Here is a 16,010-nt window from a genome sequence, read left to right on the forward strand (position 1 = left end):
GCATAATGGGGATGGAGAGCCAACAAGCTTGATTTTCCATTCTCATGAGTTTACTAAATTTCCAGGGCTTCTCTTATATTACTTTTGTGTTTTTATTTTTGTTAGGCATTTGAGAACAACCTTTTTCGTGCTCCAATTTATCTTCATAAGATGCCAGAAACTGACTTCCTTATCATTCGCACAAGACAAGGTTACTATATTCGGGAATTAGTGGATATTTTTGTGGTTGGCCAGCAGTGCCCTTTGTTTGAAGTTCCTGGGCCCAACTCCAAAAGGGCCAATACTCATATTCGAGACTTTCTCCAGGTAAGAATGAGAGGATACGGAGGGGGTCTAGATGTACATAAAAGGATATTTGGATTTGGGGTCATATCAGGGAAGATAAAACATATTATGGGCTTAGCAGGGGAAGGGACCCTGGTGAGGAATTTTATCCTTATTTTGCCAAATAAAAAAAATTTGGTATGTTGAGCAGGTTTTTATTTATCGCCTGTTCTGGAAGAGTAAAGATCGCCCACGACGGATCCGAATGGAAGATATAAAAAAAGCCTTTCCTTCTCACTCAGAAAGCAGCATTCGGAAGAGGCTAAAGCTCTGCGCTGACTTCAAACGCACAGGTCCTCAGTTGACTGATTATGTTTCTCTGCCTCTTTCCAAGAAAGGATTAAGGCTTCCAGTTAAAGGAAAAGCATACAACTAATAAAATAGAAAAAAAAATTGAAGTCATCAAAAGGAGGTAGCAAATCTTCTAATTATGGAGGCTCTGATTGGTAATTTAATTTTGCCAGTCAGGAAATTGAGTTTGATTGTTGATGTCTTAGATGCAGGAAACCTAGCAGCAGGGCTTTTCTTGGCCAGACATTCAGACTGGCTAAGTCTGATACCTTCTGGGACATTGCCTGGTTCAGTCTTGGTTTGGTATCCCTGTTAATGGCAATGAAAGGGCCTTTGGAGTTCCGAATGGTCTCATTTTCTCTTATCTGTTCTAGGCATGGATTCAAACTGGTGGGTGCTGAAGTCTGATTTTCGTTTACCAACTGAAGAGGAGATCAGGGCTATGGTGTCTCCAGAGCAGTGCTGTGCTTATTACAGCATGATAGCTGCAGAGCAGCGACTGAAGGTGAACACTTTCCTTTTAGGCACCACCTATGCCTGTGGGTGTTTCTCAGAGAGATGAGGGTGAAGAACTTTTCTCACTAGCTTAGGAATGATGCATACTAGATTATTACTAATTATTTCAAAAGTCAAACTGTATAAGGTACTCCATGTATACCAGTTCTGGGGTAAACTACATTGTAGATAAATACCAGGGGGAAGGCTTAGTGAGGGACTTAGTGTTTTGCTTTGAAAATGGTTGCTCATTCATTTGGGTGATGGCTTTAATCTCTATTCTTTGTAAGACAGGTGTATAAGCAAGGAAAGTGCTTCTTAGTTGTTTTCCATAGCCTTCCAGGTGGGCAGAGATGCTGATGGTGCTGGACATGTAGTTTGGAGAAGGATAATGTCCTTATTAGGCCAAAATAGGAAAGATCTAGCTGGGGTGGGACAGCACAGTTGTGTCCCACGGAGTTAATGAACATCTCTATTCAGCTTCCTCATGGGGCCTTAACTATCCACATATGTTAGCTTAAGGGTGTAGAGTGGTGATAGGTATACCTAAGACTTTACAGACTCCATTTTCTATGCAAAACTGTGCATTGGTGTTCTGTACTTGGTATTTGGTGAAACTTGTGCTTTGCATTTTCCAATTTATCGATTGACTTACACACGGATTTGTCCTCTTCCAGGATGCTGGCTATGGTGAGAAATCCTTTTTTGCTCCAGAAGAGGAAAATGAGGAAGATTTCCAGATGAAGATTGATGATGAGGTGAGATTTTAATCTTTATTAGTACATCCCATTTATCCTTAAAAAAAACAGGCTTATTGAGATGATTGACATACAGTAAATGGCACATGTTTAAAGTGTACTATTTGGTGCGTTTTGATGCATGTTTATACCTGTGAAATTGTCATGACAAGATAATGAGTGTATCTGTCACCTCCACAAGTTTGTGCCTCTTTAAAATCCCTTTCTCCCCTCTCCTCCTTTCTCGCTAACTCTCCCTGTCCCCTGACACCCATTGATCTGCTTTCTGTCACAGATTAGTTTGTATTTTTTAGTGTTTTAGATAAATGGAATCATACAGTTATATTATGTACTCTTTTTTTAATTGTGGTAAAATACATGTAACATAAAATTTATCATCAAACCTTTATGTGTGTAGTCAATAGTGTTAAAGTACATTCACACTATTCAGCCAATTTCCAGAACTCTTTTCATCTTGCAAAACTGAAACTTGATTACTCATTAAATAGTAATTCCCCCTTTTTCCCTCCCCCAACCCCCTGCAACCACCATTCTACTTTCTGTCCCTATGAATTTTACTACTCTAGGTACTTCGCCTAAGTGGAATCATACAGTATTTGTTTTTATGTCACTGATTTATTTCATTTGGCATAATATTCTTAATACTCATTCATGTTGTAGCATATATCAGAATTTCTTTCCTCTTTTATGCTGAGTAATATTCTCTGGTATATATGTACACACACACAAACCATGGAATATTGTTTTGGTTATCCATTTGTCCATTGATGGACATTTGTATTATTTCCACATCTTGGCTGTTGTGAATAGTGCTGCTGTGAACAAGGGCATGCAAGTATCTCTTCAAGACCCTGCTTTCAATTCTTTTGCATATGTACCCAGAAATGGAATTACTAGATCATATGGTGGTTCTATTTTCAGTGTTTCGAGGAGCCTCCATAATGTTTTCCAAAGCATCTGCACTGTTTTACATCTTGTCAATGATGTATAAGGGTTCCAGTTTTCTCACACTTTAAGCAGCATTTGTTATTTATTGTTTTTTTTTGAAAAGTACTCATCTCAATGGGTGTGAGGTAGTATCTTGGTGGTGTTTCAGTTTGCATTTCCCTGATAGAATCTTTTCATGTGCTTGTTGGCAGTTTGTATGTCTTATTTTGAGAAACGTGTATTCAAGTCCTTTGCTCATTTTTGAATTGGGTTGTTTGGTTTTTGTGATTGAGTTAGTTGTAGGAGTTACATATTCTAGATGTTAACATCTTTTCAGGTGTATGTTATACAAATATTTTCTCTCATTGTGTAGGTTGCCTTTCACTTTGTCATGTCCTTTGATGCAGAGAAATTTTACATTTTGATGTAGTCTAGTTCAGTTTACCTAATTTTACTTTTGTCCCTATGCTCTTGGTTCCACATCTAAGAAATCACTGCCAAATCCAGCGTCAGGAAGCTTTTTCTCTGTTTTTTTTTTTTTTTTCTTCTAAGAGTTTTACATTTTTAGTTCTTACATTTCGGTCTTTGACTCATTTTGAATTAATTTTTGTATATGGTGTAAAGTAAAGGTTCATCTTTATTATTTTGTATGTGAGTATTCTGTTTTCCCAGTACCATTTGTTAAAAGTGTACATTCTTTCTTGTCTGTGTTCTTCACTCTAATTATGCTGAGATTCATCCAGGTGGTTGTGTGTATTAAAGCTGGGCTTCCCTGGTGGCTCAGAGGTTAAAGCATCTGCCTGGAATGCAGGAGACCCAGGTTCGATCCCTGGATTGGGAAGATCCCCTGGAGAAGGAAATGGCAACCCACTCCAGTACTCTTGCCTGGAGAATCCCATGGAGGGAGGAGCCTGGTAGACTACAGTCCATGGGGTCGCAAAGAGCCGGACACGACTTCACTTTCACTTTCACTCTTATTGCTGTATAATATTCCATAGTATGGATGTACCACAGTTTGTTTGATCACCTGTCAAAGGACATTTTGGTTGTTCCCAGATTTTGGCTATTGTGAATAAAACTGCTATGAATATCCATGTATGTATCTTTATATGGACATATGTTGTTTTTTTTTTTTCCTTGGGTAAATATTTAGAAGTGGAATTGCTGGATTGTATGGTAGTTCTGTTTTACCTTTGGAGGAACTGCCAGACTTTTCCACAGTGGCTACACCATTTACATTCCTACTAGCAGTGTATGAGCATTCCAGTTTTTCCACATCCTTGTCGACATTTGTTATTTCCCATTTATTATATTATTGCCCACCTATAGTGGGTGTGTCATTGCAGTTTTAATTTGCATTTCCAAATAGCTAAAGATGTTGAGCATCTTTCTATGTGCTTATCATCCAGTAATCTTCTTTGGTTGAGGATCTATTTATCTCTTGCCCATTCTTATTTTTAATTAGTTACTTGTTTTCTTCTTGAATTTTGAGAGTTCTTTATATATTCTGGGTCCCAGTCCTTTATCAGGTATATGATTTACAAAGATTTTCTCCCAATCTAAGGCTTGTCTTTTAATTATCTTAGCAGTGTCTTATGAAGAGCAGAAGTCTAACTTGTAAACCTTCTCCTTTGATGCTTACGGATTTTGTGTCAGGTCAAAAATTTTATCTAATTCAAAGTTGCAAAGATTTATTCTTATTTTCTTCTAAAGGTTTTACTGTTTTAGATTTTAGGTTTAGATCCATTTTGAGTTAATTTTTGTTTAGGGTGCAAGATGTTTAGATTAAGGTTCATCTTTTTGCATAGGAATGTCCAGTTATTCTAGTACCGTTTGTCAAAAAATTAATTGATCTTTTAAAACAAAAGTTTGATCATATCACTCTTGCTCAAGGACTTCCTGTGGGTCCTCATTTGTTTTAGGAAGTAATCCGTAACATGATTCACAAGGCTCTGTGTGATTTTGGTCTTGTAATATAGCTCTCATCTCCTCTCATCTGTCACTGACCATCTTATACTCTTAAGCTCCAAACATACTAAAGTTCATTCAGTTCCCTAAATTTATTTCTGCTGCTTTCTAGGCTTTTGCAACTGTTATTCCCTCTGCCTAGAATATTTTCCTCTCCCCTCCTCTATCATCTGACCTTCATCTGCAAGTTATATTCTTTTGGAAGCTTTCCCTGACTCTTGCCCTCACTCCCACCCTTCATTCAGATTGGATCACCATCCTTTCCTTCTTTGTATACATATAGCACTTTTTACTTTCCTATCATGGCACTGATCATGCAGTATTGAATTTGGTTGGTTTATTTGTCTTTCCCTCACTGACATTAGGCCCTTGAGAAAGTAGTGCTTGATGTGTAGATATTCAATAAATATTTGTTAAATGAGTGAATGCTTGTCAGTGAGGTCAGGCAGAGTGAGTAAAGAATCATTGTTGTATGTACTGTACTTTTGAGGCTGGAGTGAACAATAAGTGGATGTCAGAATTTCCGAAATGAAAGATTCTTTTGAACGGCCTTCAAGATTGAATCTAGAATAGAGAATTGGCCACTTTATAGCTAAGCTATATATATATATATATATATATATATAACATATACCTTTTCTTGTCTGTTTAGACAAGCACATTCCCCTTTTCTTAATTGCCTGCTTATTTTATTTGATCAATAAACACCATTTAGGGTTCTAGGAGAGGACAGGTCTTTTTGACCAAACCTGTGGCAGAGGTGGAATACACTTTGGTTTATTGCTACTGAGACTGGGGCCAGTACTTTGTAGAGCATGTTTATCATCTAATTGGGAGAGTATGTATATGGGTCATTCTAAAGAAGGCGTTTGAGCAATAAGACAATCAAATGTGGTCATCAGTCTAACTTAACTCTTTGAAAATCATGAGGGTGGGGACAACACTGTCTTTGAGAACTCTCAGTCAAACCCAAGTGATGTGGAGCTAAAGAGGGGGTACCACTTTTCCATGTATTCCTACTTAGACTGACTGAGACTTTGGCCTCTTACTTATTATCATGATTTAAGTACCATAGAAAAGAACAGGCTGTGTCCTGGGCAGCTTTATGTAGCTATTGATCTCTGTGAACAGTTTAAGAAAGCATCAGATTGTACATTATTGTTATTATCCCCGCCTTCTAAGTGTGGCTAGACATAGAGCAAATGTTTTTCACCACCCCCTGAATCTTTTTCATACTTCAGGTTCGCACTGCTCCTTGGAACACCACACGGGCTTTCATTGCTGCCATGAAGGGCAAGTGTCTCCTGGAGGTGACTGGGGTGGCAGATCCCACAGGGTGTGGTGAAGGATTCTCCTATGTGAAGATTCCAAACAAACCAACACAGCAGAAGGTGAGACTGAATATCTGGAAGGTGAAAAATCAGGGGAGGAAGAAATAGAGGTTAAAGAATGGAGATGAATGGATGGGGATCTGGGAAGCCATGGAAATGTTAACAGTATATCTTAGGTGCCTACTATAAAGAGTTCAGCTTACTAGGATTCTTTCTTGTTTTGTTTCTGAGGTAGGATGATAAAGAGCCTCAGCCAGTGAAGAAGACAGTGACAGGAACAGACGCAGACCTCCGTCGCCTTTCACTGAAAAATGCCAAGCAACTTCTACGTAAATTTGGTGTGCCTGAGGAAGAGGTGGGCATGGAAGAGAAAAACTTAGAGGCTCCCTGGGGCTCTTTATAGAGAGGGGAAAGCTTAGAGGCAGATATTAAGAACTATCTGGAGGATTTTGTCGTTTAGGTTGTGATAGACTGAATCTTAGAGACTTCTTCAGGAGTTAGCTTTCTCAAAGCTTTCTGTCTAACCTGCTTGGGTGATTTTTTTTTTTTTTTTTCTGATTTCTCTTCAGTTATATATATTTTTTTTTTTCTGATATGGTTAGTTTTTTTTTTTTATTTTATAACTTTACAATATTGTATTGGTTTTGCCATATATCAAAATGAATCCGCCACAGGTATACATGTGTTCCCCATCCTGAACCCTCCTCCCTCCTCCTCCTCCCCATATCATCCCTCTGGGTTGTCCCAGAGCACCAGCCCCAAGCATCCAGTATCGTGCATCGAACCTGGACTGGCGACTCATTTCATATATGATTTCTAAACATGTGCACTGGTTTTTTCCTTTGAAATCTCCAAATGATTTGTGTGTGTCTCTCGTAGATTAAGAAGTTGTCCCGCTGGGAAGTGATCGATGTAGTACGCACAATGTCAACAGAACAAGCTCGCTCTGGAGAGGGACCCATGAGTAAATTTGCCCGTGGATCAAGGTTTTCTGTGGCTGAGCATCAAGAGCGTTACAAAGAGGAATGTCAGCGCATCTTTGACCTGCAGAACAAGTGTGTTGTTTTAGTACTGCAGAAGATCTAAGCTGGAAAGGGGAGGGGATCTCAGACATTATTTTATAGGGGAGAGAAGGTCACCTAAAAATGTGACTAGGTGGTCAGGTATCTGAGATTTCAGGTGATATCTATTCATGATAATGCTGTGGTACCTACTCCCTTCAAAACAATAGGCAAAAGTTTTTGTTTTTTTGTTTGTTTTGCTTTTTTAAATTTTGTATTGGGATATAGCTAATTAACAATGTTGTGATAGTTTCAGGTGAACAGCAAAAGGACTCAGCCATACATATACATGTATCCATTCTTCCCCAAACTCCATTCCCATCCAGGCCTGGCAGAGGTTTTCAGTGGCAAGAAGTGTTAGGTTCCATGGCAAATCTTGTGGCCTGCTTGAGCCTGGCAGCCATTACAGTGGTAATAGGGGATTGTGGGGGTTTTTTGGAGGCTAAGTGTTTAGAGGATGATAATGCCCTATTAAAAATGACTACTATGCTGATTTGTTGTTTCTCAGGCTTTTTCCAAGAATTCTGAAAGAGGTTGCTATACTATTTCATATTTTGAACTTGCCTCGTTGACTGAATTTCTAGGAAAACTTGTAGAGCTTTTCTGTTCAGGGTTCCATGTTTTAGTGGATTTTGAATATTTCTCTTTTAAGGTTGATTTCTCAATTTCCTACTCTTGCCTAAACTAAAATTGTTTTTTCAGCTTTTTTTAAAACTTATGTTTCCCCTCCTTTTTAATTTAACATTATTTTGTCTTTTTAGGGTTTTATCATCAACTGAAATCTTATCAACTGACACAGATAGCAGCTCAGCTGAAGACAGTGATTTTGAGGAAATGGGAAAAAACATAGAGAACATGTTGCAGAATAAGAAAACCAGCTCTCAGCTGTCACGTGAACGGGAGGAGCAGGAACGGAAGGAGCTACAGAGGATGATACTGGGTGAGGGTAGTGACTTTACAGATACACAGACAAAAAAAAGAAAGATCAAAAAATTGTAAATAACTGCTCACTGATAACTAAGGTAAAGATGGAGGCAGGAGAAGTAGGACATGAGTATAGAAAAGCCCATAGATGAATTAGAGAGATTCTGCAAACTGGACTCTAGGTATGTCTGTGGGGCACAAATTGAAGAGTGCTGCCAGTCTGCTACTGCCTTTGTTTGTATCAGGCCTGGCCAAACCAGGGCTATCAGTGCTCTACATCACTTGAGCTTTCTGGGCATTCATCCTAGAGGGTAAGAGTTTTTAATACAAAATCCGTGGATGAATTTGGGGGTTGTTCATGAACCCTCTGAAATCACATGTAGAAGTCTGTACAGGTGTACTTTTTCTGAGGAGAAGATCCATGGCTTTTGGAAGATTCTCAGAGGAGTCTTGGATTCTAAAAAGAGTTTAAACTCACCAACCCTAAATTGCATAAATTGAGGGTGGGGATGATGAAGGCCTGAACTGGTTTGTCTTTTTTTTTTTTTTTTCTGTTAAACAATGATTTTATTGCTTTAGTACAATACACAAATTTATGCAACCAGGGCAGAGGCTGTGGATGACTCGTATTTCCAGTTAGGGGGTAGGACTCGTTTGGTCTTGTAGTCTGAACTGGTTTGAGATGTGGTCATTGGGAATGAAAAAAGGAGAGAGATCAAAGTTAAGGTTTCACTCTGGCTTGCTGTAAAGATGGTGGTACCATTGATTAGGGTAGTACATTTCAGAAAAAGAAGCAGGTTTAAGAAGGAAAGGTATAATATGTGGATTTTGAGGTCCTTATGACACTCCCCAGTATAGATGTCAAACAGGCAATTGAGAACTTGGATGTAGATACTGAGAGAGGATAAAGGCTGAAGATGAATGCTTTAAATGACTACACTCACAGTAGTCTTTCCTTTGTTTTCCCTTTGTAAAAGCTTTGTGTGATTTGGTTGTTCTGACTACTTTGTAAAAATATGATAAAGCCTTTCCTCGAATGTGGTCTTGAACCAGCAATGTCTACATCATGTGGAAGCTTGTTAGAAATGCAGTATCAGGTTTCACTCCAAAATACAGAATTAGAATCTGTATTTTAACATGATCCTCAGATGATTCCTGTTCGTTCATATTAAAGTTTGAGAAGCATACTCTAGGCCTTAAGACCCTGGAGTTTTTCTGTGGTGTCATTTCTGCCTGCCACACCCTAGCCCCCACCCCCGTCATCCCCAGTGCTTGGGTGCTTTTCTATAGTGTGATCATCAAGTACTTCCTACTTGGACTTTCCATTTGTGCATTGGTTCAAAGAAATCAGAATACAGCTACTGCTCTGCTGTCCTCCATATGACAAACGTGTTTCTTTGAGATCCTCTCAGAACTTTCTGTACTTATAAAAATGGGAACATTGACAGTGATAAAATGAAGTCAGGAAAGGACAACTAGTGTATCCTTGGGGCTGGTGGTGACTTTGATGCTTTCTATAGAACAATAGTTCTGTGGCATGTTGAGTTTTGGGGTCTCCACTCAACCCCAAGAAAATAGCCATTTAGGTGGTAGGGGGACTGTGTGGAAATCTTTTTCTCCTTGCAGCAGCAGGCTCAGCAGCATCAGGAAACAATCACAGAGATGATGACACTGCTTCTGTGACAAGCCTTAATTCTTCTGCCACTGGCCGTTGTCTCAAGATTTATCGCACGTTTCGAGATGAGGAGGGGAAAGAATATGTTCGCTGTGAGACGGTCCGAAAGCCAGCTGTCATTGATGCCTATGTGCGCATACGGACCACAAAAGACGAGGAATTCATGTGAGTTTGACTCCCCACTTGCCAGTGTGATAAGGAGAATGATAATGATGGGGAAGTGGGTGAGGACGGATACTTGAATTTTAGTGACAGGATTCTGCACAGTTGTCCCTGGAAATCTGTGTTAATTGAGAACCATCTTGCCTTTAGAACTTTGGGTTTGAACAGAGCCAGATCACAGGGAGAATCCCCAGTTTGCTGGGTCCTTTGTGTTTTTGTTTGTTGGTTGGCAAAAATCTTAGGGACTCCTCAGGGCTCCTCATTCTGAGAGAGGTACCCCTCTGCACATGGAAGACTGATGAGCAGGGTAAGTAGGAATACAATGTAGCCCCTTTTGTTTCAGTATTACTTTAGTTCTGAGATGTTTGTTATCAGTACAGTCTTCTTGGTTTTAAGTTCGCTTATGGATCCGTGAATTTTTTTCCCCTTTATATAGTCGAAAATTTGCCCTTTTTGATGAACAACATCGAGAAGAGATGCGAAAAGAACGGCGGAGGATTCAAGAGCAACTGAGACGACTTAAGCGAAACCAGGAAAAGGAGAAGCTTAAGGGTCCTCCTGAGAAGAAGCCCAAAAAAATGAAGGAGCGTCCTGACCTAAAAGTAAGTATAGTGTAACGTGATCATAACTAACAAAGCAGAGAAAGAAAGCATACCTTTTCCTTTAGCTTTTGGCATCCTCCCTTACTGGGAATGAAGGCAGTATTATGGAAAGCTAGTTTGAACTGATGTGGCCACTTGGGTGTTATAAATGCTATTACAACTGGAACTGACAATACCAGATTTAATCTGGTGTCATTGGGTGTCATTTTATGCTTCATCCATTGAAAATATTTTCTGTGAGTTGAGACAGGTGTGGTGGATTTTTTTGACATGTATATTTATGTACATATGTAGACACATCTTGTTTTTAAATTGCATGTGTTAAAAGCAGTGACTGAGAAAACATACAATACAGGTTGCTTTGCATAGTTTAGGTATCACTGTGCAATGTAACGTGCAGCACAAAATGGGGCAACTGTGGTTCAGTGGAAAGAGCCGTGGACTTGGAAACAGAAGATCTGGGTTCAGGTTCTTGTTCTGCCATTTAGTAACTGTGACCATAGCCTCTCCAACCTGTTTTTTCTTTTTTAAAATGATACCTATATCACAGTGGTATTGTATTAAGGAATGTAATACATGGGAAGCACTTTATACCTGGTAAAATTCTCAACAAATGTGAACTGTTAACATGTACTGAGCTCATTAAGTATTCTAATGTTTCTTGTATGTGATATTATATGATACAGTATTGATTCCATTTTACAGATGACAGTGAGGGCAATTGCACAACTAAGATGGAGACTTGTTTTGTTGTTGTTTTGGCTGTTTTGTGTGTGGAGTGTTTTTGTTTTTTTTTTTTTTTTTTTTTGGCTGCACTACACTCACTGCCTGTGGGATCTTAGTTCCCTGACCAGGGATTGAACCCAGGCTCTCTGCAGTGAGAACACAGAGTCCTAACCACTGACTGCCAGAGAATTTCAAGAGACTTAGTATTATTAAGCCTTTTCCTTGAGACTGAGAATATACTCATTCTGGCTACCTGTGCTGCTGAATGCAACCTTGGGCTTTCAATAGCCTTTCTTCTGCATTTTTAATGTTTTCATAGTTTACAACTTAAGTTGGGTTAAAAATCCTCTGCCTTTTCTTCCTCACTTGATTTTTAAAGTAATGTTCAGTCTCTGGATTTCATTTTGTTTTTAATGTGTCATTTCCATACATATACTTTTGTTCGGTCGCTTCTGGTTGAAAGGTGTGTGAGAATAAAAGTTCTGGGCCTGCCTTTGTTTCACTTCTGCCTTCTGTGTTATTTCTTAAAGCTAACATGGAGAGCCTGCTTACCTCTGACATGTTGATACTTTTCCTTTTACAGCTGAAATGTGGGGCTTGTGGTGCCATTGGGCATATGAGAACAAACAAATTCTGCCCTCTTTATTATCAAACAAATGCTCCCCCTTCCAACCCTGTTGCCATGACAGAGGAGCAGGAGGAGGAGTTGGAAAAGACAGTCATTCATAATGATAATGAGGAACTTATCAAGGTTGAAGGGACCAAGATTGTCCTAGGGAAACAGCTAATTGAGAGGTAAGAGCGGTGGGAGACATCTGTTGGAGGTTGGCAATATTGGTGGGGGGCAGGGGTGGATGTGACGTGTTCTCTGAAGTGGAACTGAGGACATAGGAACTTTAATGGACTTTCCTCAGTAATTGTTGCCAGTAATGGAAATTACAGTCTTGTAAAGCACTCATTAGGCTCCACCACCTACTTGCCCTTGGGCATGCTACTCAACTTTTCTGAGTCTTAGTTGCCTTATTTACAAAATAAAATCACCCTTTCAAGGGTAACTATGAAGATAAAATGAAGGAGACTATATAAAGCAAGTAGTACAGTACCTGGTATATACTAGATGCTCTTCCTGTTCTAATTCCAGGCACTTGTAATATTTGTAAGGTCCCTGATCTCAGATGTTTTGATAATGGACCAGCCAAAAAGATTGAGGAGACAGACTATACTTATACTTACCTAGCCCTTGTCGTCAGAGAATTTGATAATCAAGTAGAAAAGTTTTTATTTTTTTTAATTCATTTTTTACAATGTTGTATTGGTTTCTGTTGTACAATGAGAAAAGTTTTTAAATTAAAAAAAAATCCTCCCAACTTTTTTTTTTCCAGGCATTTTATTTTATTTTTTTATGACCCCCAACTTTTTAGTTAGAAAATTGCAAACCTACAGAAAAGCTGAAGTAATAATATAGTATGTTTTTTCTCTAAATTCACCAACCATTAACATTTGTCACATTTGTTTCATCTTTATATATCAAAAACATTTTCTTTTTTGCTGAAACATTTGGAAGTTGTAGGGATCATGACATTGCTCTCAAATTCTTTAGCACACATCTCCAAAGTATAAGGACATAACAAACATGATACTTGGAGAAGGAAATGACAACCCATTCCAATATTCTTGCCTGGAAAATCCCATAGATAGTAGAGCCTGGCAGGCTGTAGTCCATGGGGTCACAAAGAGTCAGACATGACTGAAGTGACCTAGCATGCATAAACATGATACTACACCTAAGAAATTTAACATTAATTCAGTAGTATCTAATATTCAGTCCTTATTCAAATTTCCCCAGTTGTCTCAATGTTATTTATTGCCTACACCCTACTTCCATTCAGGATCCAATTCCAGTTCAAACATTAAGTATTTTGAATCTCTCTTAATGTAGAACTGTCTTCCCCACGTTGTTTTTCATGACATTGAATTTTTTGAAGAGTCCAGGTCAATGGTCTCATAAAATATTCCACATTCTAGATATGTCTGTTTTTGTATTGATTATATTTGGCAGGATTACAGCAGAAGTAATATTATGCATTTACTGCACCACATGAGAAAGCATATAATGTCAGGTTTCCTCAGTATTTTAATCATTTCATTAAAGTGGTAATACTCAGATTCCTCTATAATAAAAATTTTTTTTCCCATTGTAATTAATTTGTGGGTGAATATCCTGTTCTCTTACAATATTTCTCTCAATAGTTTTAACATCCATTGATGATCATTACCTAACTCATTACATAGGGGGTTGCTTAATTGTTTTTCTAATTCTATCATTCTTTATACTAACTGACATTCTGTAAAGCAGGACTTCTCCCTCTTTTTTTGAATATTACTATGGATTCTGAAATTCTTCGTTTTGTAAACTATATTAAAATTTGTTAACATCATTATTAATTTGAATGCCCAAATTGTCCCAGATTTGATTCCTTCAAGCCAGAACCTGTGTCCTTTTGAAATGAACCTATAAATTTTGCAAACTTCTTTGCTTTCTGGCACTAGATGTCAGGCTTTCCTTGAAATTTCTCTGTCCCAGACCCAGAATCAGCCCTTTCTCAGAGAGTCCTGGTTCCTTTTATTGGGGAATAGTATTTTGGAACCAATATCTAGGTGTTAGGTATGCTCATTGGCACTGAGATGTCGCTGCTTCTAGGTTCTTAGTAGATAGAACTAGGAAATATATAAATATTGTAAGTCACAACCTCATTTAATACTTCCAATACAAATTATATCTATAGATTCTTTGTCTTTTTCTGCTTTTTAGCTATAGTTTGCATTTTATTTTTAGCTCACACTTTTTAGGTTCTTGATTTAATTAAAATCAATGAAAACATTATATCACCTCTATTTGTACATCATTAAGTTTTATTCTTTTTCTGTTTTATATTTATATCCTGTTTGGTTCCCAGCATCAGTGTATTTATACATTTGCCCATCCTGTGATATGTGCAACATAATTTGAGAATTTGGAGAAGGAAATGGCAACCTACTCCAGTATTCTTGCTTGGAAAATCCCATGCACAGAGCAGCCTGGCGGGCTACGGTTCATGGGGTCGCAAAGAGTCAGACATGACTGAGCAACTGAGCACGCATACTACTACCAATAACAAACATGTAAAGTAGATTCAAGATATTTTCTGTAATTTGTTGTCCTTGGATTATATGCCACTGACGTTGTACAGTCAGGGTATTACATTCAAAATATATTTATTTTTTGAGTATGTAATTTTTAATTTAATATGTGATTATACTCATTTATTCTGTTTAGATTTGAGAGTTTTTTCCTATCCTTGTTAATTTATCAACATCTATAGTAATGTTTTGAAGCACATTAGAAAAAGAAAATATAGTATCTTGATATATGATTAAAGGGAAGTAGATAGTTGGGCTTTTAATAATTGAGGGAAACTCAAACTAGTTTTTTCTCTTCTTTTCGGCCACTCCGTGTGGCATCCAGGATCCTAGTTCCCCAACCAAGGATTGAACCCATGCCTCCTGCAGTGAAAGCATGGAGTCCTAACCACTGGACCATTAAGGAAGTCCCTAGTTTTTCTTTTCAAACAAGCTTTAATGTCTTCCCTTGTTTCTATTCTGAATAAGTTAAATTTCCTAGCCCTTTTATCCTGAGATAGAATGTTCGAGATAGAAAGATTTTTGAAATTCCTTTAGCCTAGTTCCTTTATCTTCCAAGTAGGAAACTGAGGTGAACTTGTTGCTTGCCTAGTTCTTTATTAATTTGGAGATACTATGAGGTCTTGCCCAATCTGAGCCTTAGGATGTGGATGTCTGGCATTTAGTTTGGCTTTTTACTCCCCAGGCTCATGCTCAGGTATTTTGGGCTTTTTCTTCGTGGTTGATTTTTTTCTGGGGGCTAGAAATATGGACTGCATGCTATGAAAGTGTTATGATTATTACAGTGCAGATGAGGTTCGCAGAAAATCTCTGGTTCTCAAATTCCCTAAGCAGCAACTTCCTCCCAAGAAGAAACGGCGAGTTGGAACTACTGTTCACTGTGACTATCTGAATGTGAGTATCTGCATTGCTGCTTTCTGACTAGATGGGATTCTCATTAATTCCCCCTGTCCTCTAAGCTGTGGCCCTGATACAGCCTTAAATTCTCACTGTGGCATTGCCCTGAGAATTACATGTACTGCTCATTACAAGGTTTCCAAATGTATTCTTTCTTTAATTTAAAGAAGCATTCTGATATTTTGTTTCTCCTTAGAGACCTCATAAGTCCATTCACCGGCGCCGGACAGACCCCATGGTGACATTGTCATCCATTTTGGAGTCTATCATCAATGACATGAGAGATCTTCCGAATGTGAGTTCACTGCATTCAGGTCTGCAGTATGGATTGCAAGGCCCTTTGTTCTGTCTGATTTCAGATAGAGGGCGGTATAGTCCTCAGTTCAGTTCAGTTCAGTTGCTCAGTCGTGTCTGACTCTTTGCGACCCCATAATCGCAGCACGCCACGCCTCCCTGTCCATCACCAACTCCTGGAGTTTACTCAGACTCACGTCCATCGAGTCAGTGATGCCATCCAGCCATCTCATCCTCTGCCGTCCCCTTCTCCTCCTGCCCCCAATCCCTCCCAGCATCAGAGTCTTTTCCAGTGAGTCAACTCTTCGCATGAGGTGGCCAAAGTACTGGAGTTTCAGCTTTAGCGTCATTCCTTCCAAAGAAATCCCAGGGCTGATCTCCTTCAGAATGGACTG

The 16,010-nt window shown here is 38.7% G+C and overlaps 1 protein-coding gene and 1 non-coding gene across 12 annotated transcripts in view; both read left to right on the top strand.

Annotated features, from left to right (window-relative positions):
• The window catches only part of TAF1 (TATA-box binding protein associated factor 1), a 107,515-nt gene that overhangs the window by 14,249 nt on the left and 77,256 nt on the right, over positions 1-16,010 (top strand). For 10 of the 11 annotated variants that reach the window (XM_025276720.2, XM_025276722.2, XM_044937284.1 and 7 more), the window contains exons 15-27: positions 106-306; positions 476-617; positions 990-1,120; positions 1,788-1,868; positions 6,005-6,154; positions 6,330-6,449; positions 6,974-7,149; positions 7,917-8,095; positions 9,706-9,919; positions 10,353-10,518; positions 11,828-12,039; positions 15,210-15,318; positions 15,518-15,616. In XM_025276720.2, coding sequence (XP_025132505.1) covers positions 106-306; positions 476-617; positions 990-1,120; positions 1,788-1,868; positions 6,005-6,154; positions 6,330-6,449; positions 6,974-7,149; positions 7,917-8,095; positions 9,706-9,919; positions 10,353-10,518; positions 11,828-12,039; positions 15,210-15,318; positions 15,518-15,616 — 1,980 coding nt within the window. The remainder of the gene's footprint in view (positions 1-105; positions 307-475; positions 618-989; positions 1,121-1,787; positions 1,869-6,004; positions 6,155-6,329; positions 6,450-6,973; positions 7,150-7,916; positions 8,096-9,705; positions 9,920-10,352; positions 10,519-11,827; positions 12,040-15,209; positions 15,319-15,517; positions 15,617-16,010) is intronic. The other variant, XM_025276719.2, reaches the window with a different exon arrangement.
• TRNAS-GGA lies at positions 3,565-3,636 on the top strand. Its single transcript has one exon. It is a non-coding gene; the product is annotated as a tRNA-Ser (tRNA).

Source organism: Bubalus bubalis, chromosome X (genome assembly GCF_019923935.1).
Source record: "Bubalus bubalis isolate 160015118507 breed Murrah chromosome X, NDDB_SH_1, whole genome shotgun sequence".
Classification (NCBI taxonomy): domain Eukaryota; kingdom Metazoa; phylum Chordata; class Mammalia; order Artiodactyla; family Bovidae; genus Bubalus; species Bubalus bubalis.